The sequence below is a fragment of the Schistocerca nitens genome, chromosome 2 (genome assembly GCF_023898315.1).
Source record: "Schistocerca nitens isolate TAMUIC-IGC-003100 chromosome 2, iqSchNite1.1, whole genome shotgun sequence".
NCBI classification, from domain to species: domain Eukaryota; kingdom Metazoa; phylum Arthropoda; class Insecta; order Orthoptera; family Acrididae; genus Schistocerca; species Schistocerca nitens.
The window spans coordinates 1,004,684,197-1,004,707,311 of NC_064615.1; the positions used below are offsets into that span (position 1 = coordinate 1,004,684,197).

Sequence of the window (23,115 nt, forward strand, 5' to 3'; positions counted from 1 at the left end):
CCTCTGCTCTGCTGTGTGCGGTGTGCAGCAGGCCTACTGTATCTCAAACGCATTGATTAGACGATTACAGCTAATAAGAATAAAACGTTTCCTGACAGATAGCTGACACAAATAGTTTCAATGCTTTCCAAATATTTTTAAACCTCGCATGATTTATTGTATACATTACATTAACTTAAATCCATTTTTAATATTTAAGCCACGTATAATACGCATTTTGTACTGAAAATTTAGATTGCTTTTTGTGCTACAGCGTCGAAAGCCAAATACAAAGGTAAATAAATGAATAAAATTATTTTTCCCTCAAATCAAATCGCTGTAAGTTTTGGCTTTTCAATGTTGCCTACCGTGGAAGATCATTGTTTATGTTGTCGTCTGCAAAAGTTGTGTAGTGTACACATAATAGTAAGGTCTAAGGTTACAATATCGGGGAGAGTTGGAAGTGATATTACAATATGGCATCATTAACACACAAATTAATTCTTTCGTTTGGATTGTTATCGTTATTACATGCGGCGTACTCTGCTGCACAACGTGAGTAGGAATCTACATCTGCATTATTTGAAGTTCTTCATTGATTATATTACTGCGAAAGCGACAGGAATTTAAATAATGTTTTGATGGGCCATTATTGTTTTATTTTCAGGAGAGTATTTCGTAAATTGTAAAATTTTGACCTTGTTGCTTGTAAATAAAATAATAATACCTTAGATAGTTTCTGGATTTTGACTTGAGTCGTTTCAGATCAGTTCAATTCGATTTATTAGCAGCGTTGTATCTTATAATATATATTGATGTAGGATCTGTTGTAGCAGATATTGCGCGAAGTAACTTTATAATTTTATGTTACTGTTGCTTGATAAAATAGTACACGAAGCAATTTTATAACTATATTTTATGTTACCTGATAAAATATTCGTAGGCGTATAAACAACATTAAGCGAGACGCATCACAGTTGAGATCACAAATTAGCAAAGTAAAAGAAGTTTTTCGAGGGTGGCCAAATACAACTATAATTTTAAAAAATGAGTTCTTCAATTAGCTTAACAAAGAAAATAAGCTGCCGCACTTTTAGTGCTGATGATTCACGTATTCACAGTGCTATAAATGCTGCTGATTATTTACGTTTTGCTCGAGTTCTTTGTTTTGAATGTGTGGAATTCCGATCACCATATCGTTGGTAATGCACTAAATAGGATTATTGTTTGATAAAGGGTACTTTTTCAATACATGACTCTTGCAGGCCTATGTATTGCACTAGGCCTATGAAAATCGCCCCTATTTCTTGCTTCATAGCTATAGACTTGACTGTTTAACACTGAGCATTCCTGATGTATCTTCAGAAAACATATACTTTCACAAGTGTATTTAGGTGTTAGACTTCCTCATTTTAAATTCCTTGAAGAAATACTTACTTGATTCTCTAAGTATGATCCTCCAATTTTTGTAATAGCTGTCTTTTGAAGTAGGCAGACTGGTATTCCCTCAAAACGCTATGCTATGCCATACCATAACATGCTGTGTGCAAGTACTGAGTAGATACTGACGTATTTTTTGTTTAACTGTTGTGCGTATTTTCCCCACCTTAACAGTTCATCCAGCCATACTCCCTTAAAAAAATACATGTGATGTTTGCTCTGTCGTAAACTTGTCTGCATTGGCACTCTGTTAAATATAGCTAGGCCTATGTGATTCTGCCATGGAAGTAAAATCTGACTATTAGCTATGAAGTTTGCTAACAGTGTCACTAGCCTTTATGTATACTGTGCAAAGGATTTTCTGCACACTCCAGATGACTTAGCGTATTTTTTATTGAAAAGCTCTAACTCGTTACTAGTTTGACCACAGGTAATCACTGTGTAACACCATCTATAAAATGAAGGTAAAAGTAATGTGGCTTTTGTATGGTCATGAGTGTGTCTCCATCCCTAAAAGAGTCTACATCTACTTACATACTCAGCAAATTGCTGTGAAGTGCATGACAGAGTGTACTTAGGTTTTCCTCCTTTCACGTAAGGAGCAAGGGAGGAATATCTGCTTAAATGCCACTGTGTGGATGTAATTAGCCTAATCTTGTCTTCACAGTCCCTATACAAGCAATGCATAGGGAGCTGAAGTATATTCTAAAGTTGTTCACTTAATACTTGTTCTTGAAACTTTATATGCAGGCTTTTGTGGAATATCAAGTTTCAGCATTTCAGTGATCCGCTCTCATAAGCTAGAGAAAACTGTGACCACTTGTGCTGCCCTTTGAATACATTCCATATCCCTTGTTACGTCTATTTGATGAGAGTCCCACACTCCTGAGCAATATCGTAAGACCAGATGCATTAGTGTATTGCTGTCTTCTTAGTAAAGTGCATTTTTCTAGAATCCTCTCAATGAAGTGAATCCTGCCATCTGCTTTATCTATGATTGAGCTAATGAGATCATTGCATTTCATATCCCTGCAAGTTCTTATAATCAGGTATTAAGATCAGAAATTAATGCCAGTTGTGATTCCTCGGCATTGTAATTGTTGGATTCAAATTTTCTGTTTTATGAAACACACAGTTTTACATTTCCCAACGTTTAAAGCAAGTTATCAGTCTTTGTCCCATTTGAAATTGTTCAAGATCTACTTGGATATTTATGCAGCTTTTCTTAGATAGCACTTTGTCATGGAAAATTCCAGGTAATTAATATACAACACAGTTAGAAGGGTCCCAAAACACTTTAGGCACACCAGAAATTACTTATACTTTTGTTGATGTCTACACATGCAAGGTTACATGGTTTGTGCTCCACCCAAAACATCCTTAAACCCGTCATAGTTTTGCTTGATACCCGATATGATTGTACTCTTGGCCCTATATGACTGTACTTTTGGTAATAGCTTTTGGAGTAGTATTAAATGAAATGCTTTTTGGAACTAAAGAAATACTGAATCTTGCTTATTGCCTTGATACATGGCTTTCAGAATGTCCTGTGAGGAATTTGGGTTTCATATGATTCAGGTTTTCAGAATTCTTGTTGGCTGGCATGAAGAGTGTCATTCTGTTCAAAATACCTAATTATGTTTGAGCTCAGATTATGTTCCAAGAACCTATAACACATTGCTTTATGGTTCACTTTTGCTACCATTTTTGTAAGCACAGTTTATGTGTAGAATCTGATGAAGATTTCTTTGCTCGCTGGAGCCTTGTTTAATTTTAGCAATTCAAACTGTTTCTCAACACTACTGGCACTAAAATCTATGTTAGGCCTACATATTTACCTATTTTTGCACTTGTTTTAGTATTTAACTTGGGCACTTCTTCTTCACTGTTATAAAGGAGGTGTAATCCATCTCACTTCTGGCAAAGGGGTTACCTTCATAGTCTCAGGTTATTGAATTTAGCATATGTTAAAATTTAGGAGCAAGTAAGAAAGACTTTTTTTTTATTTTCTCAAAAAAAAAAAAAAAAAAAAAAAAAAACCTTGCACCTAGATGCAGGTCTCCAAAGATGACACTGCGAACACCATTTTGAAGATCCGAGATTTGTAAAAAAATTTAAAATGATGCTGTATCTCTGTAACAGTTGTAGATATTTTGTTGGAGTTTTTTTTTCTTTGAAGGATAATTGCTTTATAATTACAATGGTATCCTCCATTTGGACATATCTGTCAAAGTTCTTTTACTGTCACTTTTTGAATTTTTTTTTATAATTTACAGAAATTTTTTTTTTCCAAAAATACCAATGATCCAGAAAAATTAGATTTTTTATGTTGATTAGTAGCATGTAGTACTATATTCTCTGTGAAAGAGAGCTTTTAAGTTTAAGTTTAAGAGGACGTCGTTATCAGGAGAAAGAAAACTGGCATTCTACGGATCGGAGCGTGGAATGTCAGATCCCTTAATCGGGCAGGTAGGTTAGAAAATTTAAAAAGGGAAATGGATAGGTTAAAGTTAGATATAGTGGGAGTTAGTGAAGTTCGGTGGCAGGAGGAACAAGACTTTTGGTCAGGTGATTACAGGGTTATAAATACAAAATCAAATAGGGGTAATGCAGGAGTAGGTTTAATAATGAATAAAAAAATAGGAGTGCGGGTTAGCTACTACAAACAGCATAGTGAACACATTATTATGACCAAGATAGACACAAATCCCATGCCTACTACAGTAGTACAAGTTTATATGCCAACTAGCTCTGCAGATGATGAAGAAATTGATGAAATGTATGACGAGATAAAAGAAATTATTCAGGTAGTGAAGGGAGACGAAAATTTAATAGTCATGGGTGACTGGAATTTGTCAGTAGGAAAAGGGAGAAAAGGAAACATAGTAGGTGAATATGGATTGGGGGGAAGAAATGGAAGAGGAAGCCGCCTTGTAGAATTTTGCACAGAGCATAACTTAATCATAGCTAACACTTGGTTCAAGAATCATAAAGGAAGGTTGTATACCTGGAAGAATCCTGGAGATACTAAAAGGTATCAGATAGATTATATAATGGTAAGACAGAGATTTAGGAACCAGGTTTTAAATTGTAAGACATTTCCAGGGGCAGATGTGGATTCTGACCACAATCTATTGGTTATGAACTGCAGATTGAAAGTGAAGAAACTGCAAAAAGGTGGGAATTTAAGGAGATGGGACCTGGATAAACTGAAAGAACCAGAGGTTGTAGAGAGTTTCAGGGAGAGCAAAAGGGAACAATTGACAGGAATGGAGGAAAGAAATACAGTAGAAGAAGAATGGGTAGCTCTGAGGGATGAAGTAGTGAAGGCAGCAGAGGATCAAGTAGGTAAAAAGACGAGGGCTAGTAGAAATCCTTGGGTAACAGAAGAAATATTGAATTTAATTGATGAAAGGAGAAAATATAAAAATGCAGTAAATGAAGCAGCCAAAAAGGAATACAAACGTCTCAAAAATGAGATTGACAGGAAGTGCAAAATGGCTAAGCAGAGATGGCTAGAGGACAAATGTAAGAATGTAGAGGCTTGTCTCACTAGGGGTAAGATAGATACTGCCTACAGGAAAATTAGAGAGACCTTTGGAGAGAAGAGAACCACTTGTATGAATATCAGGAGCTCAGATGGCAACCCAATTCTAAGCAAAGAAGGGAAGGCGGAAAGGTGGAAGGAGTATATAGAGGGTTTATACAAGGGCAATGTACTTGAGGACAATATTATGGAAATGGAAGAGGATGTAGATGAAGATGAAATGGGAGATAAGATACTGCGTGAAGAGTTTGACAGAGCACTGAAAGACCTGAGTCGAAACAAGGCCCCGGGAGTAGACAACATTCCATTAGAACTACTGATGGCCTTGGGAGAGCCAGTCATGACAAAACTCTACCATCTGGTGAGCAAGATGTATGAGACAGGCGAAATACCCACAGACTTCAAGAAGAATATAATAATTCCAATCCCAAAGAAAGCAGGTGTTGACAGATGTGAAAATTACCGAACTATCAGTTTAATAAGTACAGCTGCAAAATACTAACACGAATTCTTTACAGACGAATGGAAAAACTGGTAGAAGCGGACCTCGGGGAAGATCAGTTTGGATTCCGTAGAAATGTTGGAACACGTGAGGCAATACTAACCTTACGACTTATCTTAGAAGAAAGATTAAGAAAAGGCAAACCTACGTTTCTAGCATTTGTAGACTTAGAGAAAGCTTTTGACAATGTTGACTGGAATACCCTCTTTCAAATTCTGAAGGTGGCAGGGGTAAAATACATGGAGGGAAAGGCTATTTACAATTTGTACAGAAACCAGATGGCAGTTATAAGAGTCGAGGGGCATGAAAGGGAAGCAGTGGTTGGGAAAGGAGTGAGACAGGGTTGTAGCCTCTCTCCGATGTTATTCAATCTGTATATTGAGCAAGCAGTAAAGGAAACAAAAGAAAAATTCGGAGTAGGTATTAAAATCCTTGGAGAAGAAGTAAAAACTTTGAGGTTCGCCGATGACATTGTAATTCTGTCAGAGACAGCAAAGGACTTGGAAGAGCAGTTGAACGGAATGGACAGTGTCTTGAAAGGAGGATATAAGATGAACATCAACCAAAGCAAAACGAGGATAATGGAATGTAGTCAAATTAAATCGGGTGATGCTGAGGGGATTAGATTAGGAAATGAGACACTTAAAGTAGTAAAGGAGTTTTGCTATTTAGGGAGCAAAATAACTGATGATGGTCGAAGTAGAGAGGATATAAAATGTAGACTGGCAATGGCAAGGAAATCGTTTCTGAAGAAGAGAAATTTGTTAACATCGAGTATAGATTTAAGTGTCAGGAAGTCGTTTCTGAAAGTATTTGTATGGAGTGTAGCCATGTATGGAAGTGAAACATGGACGATAACCAGTTTGGACAAGAAGAGAATAGAAGCTTTCGAAATGTGGTGCTACAGAAGAATGCTGAAGATAAGGTGGGTAGGTCACGTAACTAATGAGGAGGTATTGAATAGGATTGGGGAGAAGAAGCGTTTGTGGCACAACTTGACTAGAAGAAGGGATCGGTTGGTAGGACATGTTTTGAGGCATCAAGGGATCACAAATTTAGCATTGGAGGGCAGCGTGGAGGGTAAAAATCATAGAGGGAGACCAAGAGATGAATACACTAAGCAGATTCAGAAGGATGTAGGTTGCAGTAGGTACTGGGAGATGAAAAAGCTTGCACAGGATAGAGTAGCATGGAGAGCTGCATCAAACCAGTCTCAGGACTGAAGACAACAACAACAACAACATGTTGATTAGTAGCATGTAGTACTATATTCTCTGTGAAAGAGAGCTTTTAAGTTGGACAGGTTTTATTTTAAAAAATCCCTTTTCTTTAACTTTCAAGTCTGATGAATGTCTCCACTGAAGTTGTGTCTTACTAATTTCTTTGTTACAGTGTTTATTTCTATAGGCTTTGTTGCATTATTTCTTATTGCTTTCTTCATTACAGTTATTTCTTTTCATTTTCAAGGGTGCAGATATTTCTTACCCTTTGTTCTAGTTTCTTTGTTGTGGTTGTTCTTTGCAGGTTTCTGTATTTTAGTTGTTCAGTGCTAATTTGTTTACTGAAGAGGCCTTAAAGAAATCGGAGACCATCCAGTGAGTTCTGTGTTTTTCTGAGGAATTTGCCAGTTAACACAGTTGCAGTGTGTTTTGTGAAAAGGACTGTTTGAAATGTCATCTGAATTGGGCCACAGGAGAGTTCATATCCATAAAAGAGTGATATATAAGACAAACAAAAAACAGACTTTGTTCAGGTTGGGTATAAATGTTCTCATATGAAGACTCAGTTTCAAAGTGAAGATGTTTCCAGTGATGGCTTTTTGTGTTCTAAATGTTTTGACAGAAGAACAACAATGATGGTATCTGAACAAGGTGAAGCCTCCCATGGTGCAGATGATGCAGATTTTGCATCAATAGAGGAAGAATTAAATACCCTGAATCAGTCAATTATGTAGGTAGGTATTAGCCCTGTTAAGAAACTGTGGTGAGTGAAGTCAAGTCATAAGCTCTATGCATCAAGAAAGTGCAGAGAAATTACTAAAGCTATGGATGAATACACTACAGCAAAACTGACCACACTCTTCAAAGCAGAAATTCTATCTTCAGAAGAAAATGAACCAAAGCACTCGTGCACTTCTTGCAAGGAATTTTTCACAAATATCACTTCAGCTGTTCAATATTCTACATTCTACAGTGAAAAGGTGCAAGTTTTAACCATTATTCCAGAGACATTTTCAAAGAAAACAATTTTGAACCACATTCAATCAGTATCAAAGTACATGGTAGACAAATCAAGAAATGTGAGAACTGTAGAAGGAGTCTTTGGAAGACCAAATCCCTATTATGGTCATCCTGTAGAAGTAGCTCTAGTTCAAATAGTAGTCATTTTATCTGGAAGGTAAGTGGGACTGTTCTCGCCAGAGTGCCAACAAAAAAAGACACTATAACTGTAACAGTTGAAGGTCAAAAAATTGTGAAAGTGAAGAGGTACATGAATACAGCTGTGATTCAAAATGCTGAGAATTTTACGAGAGTCATGAAATCTTATACATCCACTTTCCTCATTCTTTTGTCCATAGAGGTAATCGAAGAATTCCGTGAGCAGAAAAAAAGAATAGTCCAAATGAACTACTGTGAAAGGAATTCAGAAGACACATTTTTGGACTCAAAGTGATGGGCGAACTCCTTTTGCACGCACTTTCAAGAGCAAGCAAGAAGAAATTTCATTTGTTTGGCCAACACCTCAGAAACAGCAGGATAATATTCAGATTAACAACCTGAGATGGGGGATGTTTTTGGTGTTTGTGTATGACTGTGATTGGTGGATTGCAGAGATTATAGACACCAGTTATGAGTTAAACAAAATTGTAGTGAACTTTATGCTACCACATGGACCAGCTGCTGGATGTAGATTTCCAGCTGAAGGGCAGCAACAATGCAATATGTCCTCACTTCCTGTTCACGATGTTATGAAGATTGTAAGTGCTCCAGTTCCTATTGGATCAGCAGGAAGGCATCACTCTATATCAGCAGAAGATACTGAAGCAGTGGAACGCAATTTTAGTTCATTGACAGGAGTTGTATAAATTGAAACCTTTAAGTCTTTGGACTTTTCACATACATTTTGAAACCATTTAAAATGCTTGGAAAATGAGTCTCGTACTCATCTTTCGAAACTAAAATTATGTTAAATAAGTCTAAGTTTTGATTTTTATGAGCCTGTTATTTGATAATGTGGTAATAAAACAGGTTTTATTTCTGGCAAAAATTTCAATTGTTTTATAACCTATTCAACATAAAAGTGGAAGCTCTTCTTTTCAGGGTATGTAGAACTGTGTGGTACTAATACAAAAATAAAAAAATTAAAAAAGTTTGGAACCATATAGCAAAAGAACTTTGGCAGATAAGCCCAAATGGAGGATTTCTTTGTAATCACAAAGCAATTACCTTTCAAATTTTTTTTTAAAAAAAGAACTGTTCCAGAGATTAAGATTTTTAAAATTTTTTCCAAAATTCGCATCTTTAAAATGGTATGCGCAGTGTCATCTTTGGAGGGCTGTATTTCGGAGCAGAATTTTTTTTGGAAAAAACAAAAAAATAAGTGTTCTTTACGTAGACCTTCATTTTAACATATGCTGAATTCGATAATATCCGAAACTATGAAGGTAAGATCTTTTCCTAGCCTGCCTGAATTGATATGGACTATGCCAGGAACAAAAACTAATTTGAACTATTGTGTTTTTTCATTAGTTTAGTCAGTTTTGGTTCCTGTGTCATCCATATGCGCCTGTATATTAATTTTGGTGCCATTGACAGTCTTTACATACGACCAGAATTGCTTTGTGTTTTGTGAAATATCTTTCCTCTCTTAACAGTGACTTGGCATTTCATTCAGCGTGCCCCTATCTACAGCTATATGTTTTGTTTTACATTTATTAAGTGGTAGTCATTGTTTCCTTGGAAGTTTCTTTACCATGACTGTATACCATGGGGAGTTCTGTTAGTCACAGGCTAATCGGTACATATCTGTCCACTCCTTCATCAACTACCCTTGTAAACTTAAGCCAGCATTCGTTTAAATTGTCCTGGCATAAGATAAATGTTTCAAGTTATCTTTGAAATGTGATAAGACTACCTCTTTATGTAGGTTATTGAACGCGTAAATCTTTACATTGGTTGTAAGTGCCTTTTGTACTTCAGTAATCACTGTTATAGCAACTGTGTTATGATCAGTGGTAGCAGTTTCAACAAGGACATCATCAAAGAGATTACATATTTTTGTTACCAAATATATAACATAATTCCATTATGAGCCAGCTTCCAAACTATATATTCCAGGTAATTTTCAGAGGATGTTGTCATACCCACCAGTTACAAAACTGTAATTCGTTGGATGATTAAAGTGTTCTCCATTGATGTCAGTATGATTTGGGGACATATAAATTAGTGAGTTGCAAGTTTCTCAAAAGTTTTTGATTACATCTGGGTTGAGTCCAGTGGTCAGTAGGACCCAATTATGTGTAAGTTTATATCCATCCTTGATAATGAGTCTTAGCTAATTAGCGTCACATGCTGCTTCAGTTTTGCGTCTTTGTGGATCTGAGTTTTTTTCCTATTGCAATAAATACATCACCTCAATTTACAGTTAGCCTATTTTTTTGAGATAGACTTAGGCTTACCATAAATATCTCACAGCTGTCAAATTCAAGTTTTAGGTAAATTTCTGTATCTAGTACTGCATGACTTCAATTGTTTTTTAGAATTGCTTCACATTCTGGGCCTGTGTTGTGAAAGATTTGGCAGTTGATCACTGAATTTTTAATTCTTTCATCTCTTTGTGGGTGGGGGTGGGGGGGGGGGGAGAGTTTATCTGGTCTTACACTAATGTTTTGGGGTCTCCTACAGCTAAATTGTATGGAGAGGCACATAGTAAAAAAGAAAAAAGAAAAGTTCTGCACTCTACACAGTCAGCCACTCAGGTAGCAGCCTCTGACTTGTAGTGCAGCCCTGACACATTTAGGGGAACCATAAAATTCTCAATTCCCAGCTCGCCACACCCTAGCTGGTCACAAAAATATCCAAGTCTCAGGTTCAAGCGGTATAGGACCATTGTTCCATTTTGCGAGCTTCATTAAAACTGTGTGAGCAAGGCAGGTCGTCTTGACCATCTCTGACTGTCACTATAATGTACCGAGCCTGACCCAAAGACATTAGGGGTGATAGACGTCACACACATAACATAATACAGTTGATAATTGAAAGAAGCAACAAGCTAGTTATTAACATTACAGTTTCATGTTACAGTTCACCCATTTAGGATCAAAGAAACATAACTACAAAAACAGTGTTTTGAGATAATTCGATTTAAAAGTTTTGTCTGAAAAACTGAGTATTTTCTAATAGCTTTTCACAAACCTTCCGATGGTAAATAAGAAGTATACTTCATTGACTGTTGTTTTCTACTAGGTATTACATATTTTAGTGACTCGATTGACACTAATGAAATATTTAATGAAATTATGCATGCAGTTACATTTGTCCGATCCTTAACTTATAAATGGCTGGTGCTGTATGACATATAAATGACAAACAAATAATATGCAGCTTTAAGCGATAATATGATATTAAAGATTACTGCAGTTGTGTTATTAATGTATTTATAAATACAGTTCACGCGGAACGAGTTATGGGAATGTGTGTCAGTGCTTTCTATGAGAACTATAGGCAAGAGAACTGTTTTCCAGGATGTTTATCAACAGTTTATGATGGGGAATACATAAAAGCCATTATTATTTTCACTTTGCATTATTTTTCTGCAGTTTCATTGAATTACAATGAATAATTTGGATTCCGTAGAAATGTTGGAACACGTGTGGCAATACTGGCCCTATGACTTATCTTAGAAAATAGATTAAGGAAAGGCAAACCTATGTTTCTAGCATTTGTAGACTTAGAGAAAGTTTTTGACAATGTGGACTGGAATACTCTCTTTCAAATTCTAAAGGAAGCAAGGGTAAAATACACGGAGCGAAAGACTATTTACAATTTGTAAAGAAACCAGATGGCAGTTATAAGAGTCGAGGGGCATGAAAGGGGAGCAGTGGTTGGGAAGGGAGTGAGACAGGGTTGTAGCCTCTCCCCGATGTTATTCAATCTGAATATTGAGCAAGCAGTAAAGGAAACAAAAGAAAAATTCAGAGTAGGTATTAAAATCCATGGAGAAGAAATAAAAACTTTGAGGTTCGCCGATGACATTGTAATTCTGTCAGAGACAGCAAAGGACTTAGAAGAGCATTTGAATGGAATGGACAGTGTCTTGAAAGGAGGATATAAGATGAACATCAACAAAAGCAAAACGAGGATAATGGAATGTAGTCGAATTAAGTTGGGTGATGCTGAGGGAATTAGATTAGGAAATGAGACGCTTAAAGTAGTAAATGAGTTTTGCTATTTGGGGCGCAAAATAACTGATGGTTGAAGTAGAGAGGATATAAAATGTAGACTGGCAATGGCAAGGAAAGCGTTTCTGAAGGAGATAAATTTGTTAACATCGAGTATAGATTTAAGTGTCAGGAAGTCGTTTCTGAAAGTATTTGTGTGGAGTGTGGCCATGTATGGAAGTGAAACATGAACGATAAATAGTTTGGACAAGAAGAGAATAGAAGCTTTCAAAATGTGGTGCTACAGAAGAATGATGAAGATTAGATGGGTAGATCACATAACTAATGAAGAAGTATTGAACAGAATTGGGGAGAAGAGGAGTTTGTGGTACAACTTGGCTAGAAGGCAGAATTGGTTGGTAGGACATGTTCTGAGGCATCAAGGAATCACAAATTTAGCATTGGAGGGCAGCGTGGTGGGTAAAAATCATAGAGGGAGACCAAGAGATGAATACACTAAGCAGATTCAGAAGGATGCAGGTTGCAGCAGGTACTGGGAGATGAAGAAGCTTGCACAGGATAGAGTAGCATGGAGAGCTGCATCAAACCAGTCTCAGGACTGAAGACCACAACAATAACAATTTACAGGTAACAGAAATGATATTCTTGTTTTCTAATCTTCACATAACAAACATAAGAAAAATCATTTTAACAAAACACAGTGTTCCCTCAGACCTGTTTTTCTGTTCATGGAATGCTGTTTCAAAAATAATACAACACAGACATTTAAATGAACCAAAATTAGTGGTTTACATGAAATAGCTAGGGTGATGAACTAGCAACAATAATAAAGGAGGCAAAACCAGAAAATAAACACGAAGTCTATTCCTGTGATTCCTCCATGTTTTCCTCATTTTCTGAATCATTAGCAGCATTGAGTCCTTGATATAATGTGTGATACCTGGGAGGTATAATACCCTTGTTACATAAATCTAAAAGATCTTTTTTCTTTTCTTTACTTGTGCAGAGAGGACTCTCATATGCTAGGCACAGAGTATTGTCTTCAGGTCCTGAATTCGAAGAATTTCGTAGGCAGGTCTTTTCTTGGTGTGCAAAACTTGAAAGTCAAGATCATCGTTGGAATGCTTGAAAAACATGTCAGACTGATCTTAACTATATTGCACCCAAAGAATCTTAAGCCATTTTACAGTTTCTCCATTCTCAGCAGTTTTCCTACTCTGAATATTTTCTTCTGAAGCCGGTTGAAATCTAAAATTTGAGTGTTGTCCATTTCTGTTACTCTGTACTTGTTGGAAATCATTTTTACAGTTGTATACCAGCCAATGGGATTGAAAACATCCACATGTTTACTTTATCTTTTGATGCTCGCATGCACTGAGTCTACTTCCATTTGTGTGGGTCCTGGCTCAAAAAAGCATTGGTCGATAGTTGGAATGTCCATTGTATTTACTGCATGCAAAAACATAGTGCTCTTGTTGGCATTCCTGTTCTGGTCCCCACATGTATCAGTAAACAAGTTTATCGGTTATCCTTATGCATGATTTTTCAAAAAATACCGCAAATATGAAGCCACCTCTATGGACCCCCTTTTTGCTGTTGTCTCGTTCCACATTTAGCAGTCGGTTTTGTTGTCTCCTACATTAAGAACTGTGAGTTTGCACACGGAGAGCATTCTTTTATAGAATACTGCCTTTGCATTCACTTCAGGGCAGCAAAGCACAACTTGTAAGTCAAATTCAGCTAGCAAAGATTCGCCTTTTCTGGCACTTTCTTTCTTAATGTTCTTAAATTCCCGTGTCATTTCTTTCCTTTTCAGATGCTCTTCCTGATCCCTTTTAAAATCTTTGCCTTCCTTTTTCTCAGTCGAAAGGTGTGAAAACTTTAAACATTTATCACACATATCTTTTCATCGCCGGTGGAATTTCAGATTAAATTCCTTTGTGAATATCTCCCTATACAGCCATAATTTCTTGACTATCTGTCCTTCCTCATAGTGTTGTTCCCGATGTAATTCATACATTATCTTAATACTCATCAGCAGGTAAATAATCTGCTGTACACTCGTTCCTCTTGTAATGAGAAGGAAGGGCAGGAAAACACTGTGTTTCCTTATAGCCTCTTTACTTTCTTCGGATCTCTTTATACCTGGCTCATGACATCCTCTTTGCTCTTTCTCAATTACATGATGTTCATCTCTCTTTTTTTAATAGTATTTCTTACAAAGGTTTCAAAAATGTCAAATGTCTTGAGAAAAAACTGCATACACACTTGAATCTTATCAGATCCCTTTATTAGATAGAATTTCTTGGTCCTCTTCCTCCGTGAGTTATCCAATTTTGTCCTCACACTTCATTTCTCTTCTTGTTCCACTAACTTATTTAGGTACTGCCTTTGTAGCTCAACTGACCCAAGACCCCAATAGGCTCTACGGATATTTTGTCTGTCTTGCTTAGTAAACTTACTGGTGCACTGTCGTGGACATTTAGAGCAATCTTTTGGTTTCACATTTCTTGCAGAACTTCGGAATTCTTCGTAGAAATATACGCCCTACCATGCTGTCGATTGATTTTTCTTTGATTTCTTTTCCATTCCTCTTTAACCGCTACCCTTTTTCATTTTTTTTGTTTTGTTACTATTCTCAGTACCAGTATTGTCATCTGCAGTCTCCCCTTCCTGATGGTGATGATTTATTTGTGCATTAGTTGCATCCTCATCAGTTTTTGTGACATTCTTTACAAGAGATGTTCCATGTTCAGTACTGCTGTCTGTAACAATAACATGACTGGTATTCAGAGGATGGGAAAAGGAAATTAACTGGAATTGGTATAGTGTCTAGTAATTATGTGGCTACTCGCCAGAATCTTTAGTGTTGTCCAGTTCATAAGAAGGATCATCATCTGTATCTGAACCAATGAATGTCCTGACCATCTCCACATCACGTTTTTCCTCAGTTATGAATATTATCAATAATAATAATAACAATAATAATAATAATAATAATAATAATAATAATAATAATAATAATGACAACAGCAGTAATAGCAATAATAATAATAATAATGACAACAGCTGTAATAACAATAATAATAATTACTATTATTATTATTATAGTACTTACTACCGAAATATATACACTAAGAAACAGTTTCTAATAAGATTCCATTAAATTCTGTTCCTTCTTGAGGCACATTTGAACCATCCTTCTTCCTCTGGATTTCATAGCGCTCCTACTTTCTTGTAAACCCATTCACAACTGAAACAATATTTATCTTTCTTTCCAGGAAGTAGCATTTCATTGTTGTCACACAGCGACAGCGACAATGCTTCTAAAGAGAAGTAGCAGGAAAAGCAACTTCTAACAGTTCTGTTAGGATCAGAGAAACGTAAGAGCTGTTCTGTTTCACAAATTAACACTGCGTCCAGTGGTCTAAAGACGGATCAGCTCTTCCGTCTGTTTGATTCTTACTTTTTTTTGTAAAATGTATATACGTTAACAACTAAAATGGAAACCACATAAGATAGAGTTATGCTTGTTTGATTGTAATGTAGGCCTTGATTTCTTGTACCTTATGGTACCAACAACTCAAAAGCGGCAAAAATGTAGTTACGTCTGTCTGATCCTAAATGGGCGAGTTGCTAAATTCCTTTATGTCATAAAATAAGTGGGCTACTAACTAGTCGTGTAGTGTTTGTTGAATGCTCATTCTGGTAAATTTTGTAGAGCTTGTGGAAGCTTATTAGATAATTTTTGCCCCCTGAGTTCATAGCTGTTAAGTGATTTCAAGCTGTTAAGTGATGGGATGGAGTATAAATGCATCTGTTGCTTCGTGTGTTGTGTGTTGTTTGTGTTGTGGTCTCCAGTCCAGAGACTGGTTTGGTGCAGCTCTCCATGCTACTCTATCCTCTCCATGTACCTACTGCAACCTGCATCCTTCTGAATCTGCCTAGTGTATTCATCTCTTGGTCTCCCTCTACAATTTTTACCCACCATGCTGCCCTCCAATACTAAACTGGTGATCCCTTGATGCCTCAGAACATGTCCTACCAACTGATCCCTTCTTCTAGTTAAGTTGTGCCACAAATTCCATCAATTGTACCATAAATTCCTCTTCTCCCCAATTCTGTTCATTATCTTCTCATTAGTTACATTATCTACCGATCTAATCTCCAGCACTCTTCTCTAGCACCACATTTCGAAAGCTTATGTTCTCTTCTTGTCTAAACTGTTTATTGTCAATGTTTCACTTCCATACATGGCTGCACTCCATACAAATACTTTCAGAAACGGCTTCCTGACACTTAAGTCTATATTTGATGTTAGCATATTTCTCTTCTTCAGAAACACTTTCCTTGCCATTGCCAGTCTACATTTTATATCCTCTCTACTTCCAACATCACCAGTTATTTTGCTCCCCAAATAGCAAAACTCATCTACTACTTTTAGTGTCTCATTTCCTAATCTAATTCCCTCAGCATCATCGGATTTAATTCGACCACATTCCATTATCTTCGTTTTGCTTTTGTTGATGTCCATCTTATGTCCTCCTTTCAAGACACTGTCCATTCTGTTCCACTGCTCTTACAGGTCCTTCGCTGCCTCTGACAGAATTACAATGTCATTGGCAAACCTCAAAGTTTTATCTCTTCTCCATGGATTTTAATTCTTACTCCGAATTTTTCTTTTGTTTCCTTTACTGCTTGCTCAATATACAGATTGAATAAAATCGAGGTTAGGCTACAACCCTGTCTCACTCCCTTCCCAATCACTGCTTCCCTTTCATGCCTCTTGACTCTTATAACTGCCATCTGGTTTCTGAACAAATTGTAAATAGCCTTTCACTCCCTGTATTTGACTCCTGCCACCCTCAAAATTTGGAAGAGAGTATTCCAGTCAACATTGTAAAAAGCTTTCTCTAAGTCTCCAAATGCCAGAAATGTAGGTTTACCTCACCTTAATCTATGTTCTAAGATTAGTCGTAGGGTCAGTATTGCCTCAAGTGTTCTAGCCCAGCTGATCTCCCCCGAGGTCGGCTTCTACTAGTTATTCCATTCGTCTGTAAAGAATTCGTGTTAGTATTTTGCAGCCGTGACTTATTAAACTGATAGTATGGTAATTTCCACATCTGTCAACACCTGCTTTCTTTGGAATTGGAATTATTATATTCTTGAAGTCTGAGGGTATTTCGCATGTCTCGTACATCTTGCTCACCAGATGGTAGAGTTTTGTCAGGGCTGACTCTCCCAAGGCTATCAGTAGCTCTAATGGAATGTTGGCTACTGCCGGGGCCTTGTTTAGACTTAGGTCTTTCAGTGCCTTGTCAAATTCTTCACGCAGTATCATATCTCCCTTTTCATCTTCATCTACGTCCTCTTCCATTTCCCTAATACTCTCCTCAAGCACATCGCCCTTATATAGAGCCTCTATATACTCCTTCCACCTTTCTGCTTTGCCTTCTTTGCTTTGAACCGGTTTTCCATTTGAGCTCTTGATATTCATACAAGTGTTTCTCTTCTCTCCAAAGGTCTCTATAATTTTCGTGTAGGCTGTATCTATCGTACCCCTAGTGATATATGCCTCTACATCCTTACATTTGTTCTCTAGCCATCCCTGCTTAGCCATTTTTCACATCCTGTCAATCTCATTTTTGAGATGTTTGTATTCCTTTTGACCTGCTTCATTTACTGCATTTTTATATTTTCTCCTTTCATCAATTAAATTCAGTATTTCTTCTGTTACCCAAGGATTTCTACTATCACTCGTCTTTTTAACTACTTGATCCTCTGCTGCCTTCACTATTTCATCTCTCAAAGCTACCCATTCTTTTTCTTTCCCCCATTCTTGTCAATCATTACCTAAAGCTCTTTCTGTAACTCTCTACAAGCTCTGGTTCTTTGAGTTTATCCAGGTCCCATCTCCTTAAATTCCCTCCTTTTTGCAGTTTCTTCAATTTTAATCTACAGTTCATAACCAGTAGATAGTGGTCAGAGTCCACACCTGTCCCTGGAAATGTCTTACAGTTTAAAAACCTGGTTCCTAAATCTCTGTCTTATCATTATATAATCTATCTGAAACCTTCCAGAGTCTCCAGGCCTCTTCCACGTATACAACCTTCTTTCATGATTCTTGAACCAAGTGTTAGATATGATTAAGTTACACTCTGTGCAAAATTCTACCAGGTGATTTCCTCTTTCATTCCTTATCCCCTTCTCTTCCTTTTCCTACTATCAAATTCCAGTTCCCCATGACTATTAAATTTTCGCCTCCCTTCACTATCTGAATAATTTCTTGTATCTCATCATACATTTCATCAATCTCTTCATCTGCGGAGCTAATTGGCATATAAACTTGTGCTACAGTGGGTGGTGTGGGCTTCATGTCTATCTTGGCAACAATAATGTGTTCACTATGCTGTTCATAGTAGCTTCCTTGCACTCCAATTTTTTTCTTCCATTATTAAAGCTACTCGAGCTTTACCCTTATTTAATTTTGTATTTATAAACCTGTATTCACCTGACCAGAAGTCTTGTTTCTCCTGCCGCTGAACTTCACTGATTTTCACTAAATCTAACTTTAACCTATCCATTTCCCTTTTTAAATTTTCTAACCTACCTGTTGGTTTAAGGGATCTGACATTCCACACTCCGATCTGTAGAATGCCACTTTTCTTTCTCCTGATAATGACGTCCTCTGCCCGGAGATCCAACTGGGTGTGTATTTTACATCCAGAATATTTTACCTGAGAAGATGCCATCATCATTTAACCATACAGTAAAGCTGCATGCCCTCGGGAAAAATTACAGCTGTACAAATAACTTATGGGTTTGCTGCCGGTTGACTTCGCCGAAAACCGCCAATATTTCGACAGGAGCACACACTGCCATTCTCAAGGCACAAATGCAGGGAAGAAGAAATGTGCAAGCAAATTTAATACCTCGGTTCACAGAGGAGAAACAAGGAAGACACCACACACAGAACATGTGTCAACACAAACAAAGATAACCAACATCAGAAATATTGATAGTTACTATTAATCAACAAGTGAGGTAGCAGTAATTCTGTCCCTCTGTTTTTTGATGAGAGACATAGCCGGATTCCAAGCAGCATTTAAACAAAATCCACTATCTCTGTTAATAAGCTTGCTTGATAGTCTGATTTCAACAGCTTCCTTAATAACACTATCCCAATAGCTGGACGTGCAAGCCAGAATCTCCATGTTGTTGTATTCCGTAGGATGACCGGTGTCAAGGCAATGTTCTGCAATAGCAGATTTGCTCGTCTCTTGTAAGCGTGTGTGACACTTATGTTCAATACACCGGTCTTCCACAGTCCTGATGGTCTGACCAATATATGACATGCCACAACTGCAAGGAATACGATAGACCCCAGCCTTACGCAAACCAAGATCATCTTTTACGGATGCCAACAGGGCCTTAATCTTAGAAGGTGGTCGAAAAACACATTTCCCATCATATTTCCGCAAAATATGGCCAATCCTGTTGGAAACGCTTCCTGCATAAGGCAAAAAGGACGTAGACTTAGGTGCCACTTCGTTGCTATCGTCACTCACCCATTGCACAGAAGGCTGATGGCGCAACACACTTTTGAGCTGCCTCTCACTATAACCATTCTGATGAAAGGTGACTTCGAGATGTTATAGCTCAGCTGCCAAACTTTCAGGATCTGAGATAATGTGGGCCCTGTGAACCAAGGTGCGAAGTACTCCTTCACGCTGAGCTGGATGGTGACAACTGTCAGCTCACAGATACAAGTCAGTGTGGGTAGGCTTCCTATAAACAGAATGTACCAATGTACCATCGGTCTTCCTTTTGACCAACACATCAAGAAAGGGAAGGCATCCATTCTTTTCCATCTCCATAGTGAACTGAATATTCGGGTGGATTGGATTCAGATGTTCCAAAACGGTTTAAATTCTCACTACCATGAGGCCAAACAACAAAAGTATCGTCTACATATCTGAAAAAACACGCAGGTTTCAGGGTCGCTGACTTCAATGCACGTTCCTCAAAGTCCTCCATAAACAAATTGGCCACAATAGGTGACAATGGGCTTCCCATTGCAACTCCATCAGTCTGTTCGTAGTACTGACCATTGAATAAAAAGTAAGTGAAGGTCAGCACATGTCGAAACTAATTTGTTAACTCGACACCAAACTTAACCTCAATTAGCTGCAACGAATCAGAGAGAGGAACGCGAGTGAGAAGAGAAACCACATCAAAACTGACTAAAATATCAGAATCATTCAAACGCAGTCCCTGCAATCGACGTAAGAAATCTGCAGAGTTCTTTATGTGGTGTTCAAACCTACCTACTAGTGGGCGCAACAAACTAGCAAGATGTTTAGCTACACAATATGTCGGAGCACCAATATTAGAAACAATAGGCCTCAACGGGACAGCCTCTTTATGGACCTTAGGGAGGCCATGTAATCTAGGTGGTACAGCACAATAAGAATTAAGACTCTTGATAGTCTCCTGTGACAAAGAACTTTTCTTCAGGAGGTTATTTGTCTTTCTCTCAAAACACTTAGTAGGGTCAGCACCGATTTTGCGATATGCCGAATCAGAAAGTAGACACTGCATCTTTTGAATGTAATCGTGCTTGTTCAACAAAACGGTGGCGTTTCCCTTGTCCGCAGGTAAAATAACAATATCAGGATCCATTCTAAGTGAATGTAAAGCAGCCACCTCAGCTGCTATAATGTTACACTTGGATGGACGGGCCCCAGTCAGCACACAACAAGCTTCCCCCCTAACCTCTTCCGCAGCTTCGGAAGGTAGTTTATAAACAGCCTGTTCGATAAGAACTACTAAAATCAGTGACCGACAAAGTCTTAGGCGTCGGTGCAAAGTTCGAACCTTTCCCCAGCACAGACAAAGCTGCATTGTCAAACGTTTTCTCCGTGTGATCAAGAGATTGATCACAGAATGTCGAGAATTAGAATTAGACACTGAGCCAAGGAAACGTTCAAACTTCACCGAATGACGAGCAGTTACAGATTGAAATTCCCAGTAAGACTGCGACCAAGAGGCACAGTCCATCCAATCCCAAGAAAATTCAGAAACATTAGACGCCATCATTAAATGAAGCTGAAATAATTCCTTAGAAACAAAATCTAATTGATGGCGATATAGTGGATCCTTTCACAAACAAGAGCTAAACCAGCACATTGCTTGATGCGATTGGCGGCAGGAGAATTAATATGATGCACAACCATAGGAAACATTGGAACCACACTATGATTTCGACACTTCAGGCCTGGATTTCATCCACAACCATATGATCCAACACTTGGACATACCCCAGAGGCAACAGGTTATCAAATCTTCAACCATATTTGACTCAAAGGTGCTTTTCCGTCATAATGGCCAGACAGTGTAATTATCCCTGACCTTAAGCCCAGGAAAAAACCAATGTCTCTAGACAGCTACCACCAAGTTAGCCTGACAAATGTAATTTGTAAACTGCTTGAAAGGATGATCAGCTTCAGATTATGTTGGGTACTCGAATCTCGGGGCCTTTTTCCCTGTATCAGTGTGGCTTCCGGACAGGGCGATCTCCAACTGACAATTTACTCATGGAATCAGCCATTGAACAGGCTTTTACTCATCGCCAACACCTTGTTGTGGTCTTCTTTGACCAACATAAGGTGTGTGACATGGCTTGGCACCATCACGTTTTAGTTATCCTCCATGACTGGCGCTTCTGGGGTCCCCTTCTGATTTTTATGTGCAAGTTTTTATCCCACTGGATCTTCCGGGTTAGAGTTGGCACTTCACTCAGCACCCCTCAGATTCAGGAGAATGGTATCCCACAGGTTTCTGTGCTAAGTGTCACACTTTTCCTCATTGCCATCAATGGGCTTGTGACCTCTGTTGGGCTTCTGGTTACCCTGGCATTGTACGTTGAAGATTTTTGCATCTGGTGCTGCTCTTACTCGGTAGCATCTGCTGAGCGCCAGCTCCAAGGTGCCATCCGCCGGGCCTCTGTGTGCGTCACCGCCCATGGCTTCTCGTTATCTCCCTCCAAAATATGGGTTATGCATTTCTGTCGTCGACCCACAGTACACCCCGACCCATAACTTTATTTAGGCAACCAGGTCCTTGATGTTGTAGCACAGTCCTGTTTCTGGGGCCTTATTTTTGAGAACAAGCTGACGTGGCTGCCCCACATTCGCCACCTAAAGACTACATGTATGTGGAAGCTTAATGCTCTCCGCCTCCTGGCCCACACATCTTGGGGTGCAGACTGTTTCACTCTTCTCCATATTTACCGTGCTCTGGTCTTGTACAGACTAGATTATGGTAGTCAGGTTTATGGTTCAGCAGCTCCTTCCACTTTGAAACTCCTCCACCCTGTCCATCATTGTGGGGTGCATCTGGCTGTTTGTGCCTTTTGCACTAGCCCTGTTGATAGTCTCCTCACAGAAGCAGGGATTCCCCCTATACACATCAGACGGATCCAATTCCTTGTTTCTTACGCAATCACCATTCACCAATTCTCTGACCATCCTGTGTACCCTGTGCTCTGTGCCAATGAGGGTTGTCTCCCTCCTAGCACCCGCCCGTGGGTGGGATTTCTGATTGATATGTGTCTCACTTCCCTCTGTCAGGATCTCCATCTTCACGCACTGAACTGCACCCCGTGTCTTTCCTCCCATAACCCCACCCCCCACCCCCACCCCCGCGCCCCTTGGATGGTGCCTAGACCACAGATTAGGACCGATCTGTTCCAGGGTCCTAAGATCTCAGTCAGTCCTATGGTTTACTGGCGTGTTGTATGAGCCATCCTTGCAGAGCTCCAGGGTGCCACCATCTTTTACACTGATGGTTCTAAGACAGTCGATAAGGTGGGATATGCTTTCACATTTCCTACTGGCTTCAAACTCCATTTATTGCCAGGATCATGTAGTGTGTTCACAGCAGAGCTTCTAACCAGGGCCCTCCTTTTTGTTTCTCGGGCCTCCCTCCACATTGTTTTAATTTGTTCAGACTCCATGAGCAGCCTGTAGGCTATTGCCCGATGCTACTCTTGCCACCCTTTGGTGTCTGCTATCCACGATCTCTCTGCCCTAGCGCATGCCTCCTGTTCAGTCAGTCACCTTTCTCTGGGTCCCAAGGCATGTAGGCATGCTAGGGAATGAATTGGCTGACTGTTTGGTTTGAGAAGCAGATACTTACCCCCACCCCCCCCACCCCCCCAATTACCTTTCATGATTCCAGTTGCGG

General features: G+C 38.7%; 1 protein-coding gene across 1 annotated transcript in view; it reads left to right on the forward strand.

Moving 5' to 3' along the window:
• The first annotated feature begins 355 nt into the window (after positions 1-355).
• Positions 356-23,115, forward strand: part of LOC126234767 (ER membrane protein complex subunit 5) — a 62,653-nt gene continuing 39,893 nt past the window's right edge. The window contains exon 1 of the mRNA XM_049943515.1: positions 356-534. Coding sequence (XP_049799472.1) covers positions 456-534 — 79 coding nt within the window. The 5' untranslated portion in view covers positions 356-455. The remainder of the gene's footprint in view (positions 535-23,115) is intronic.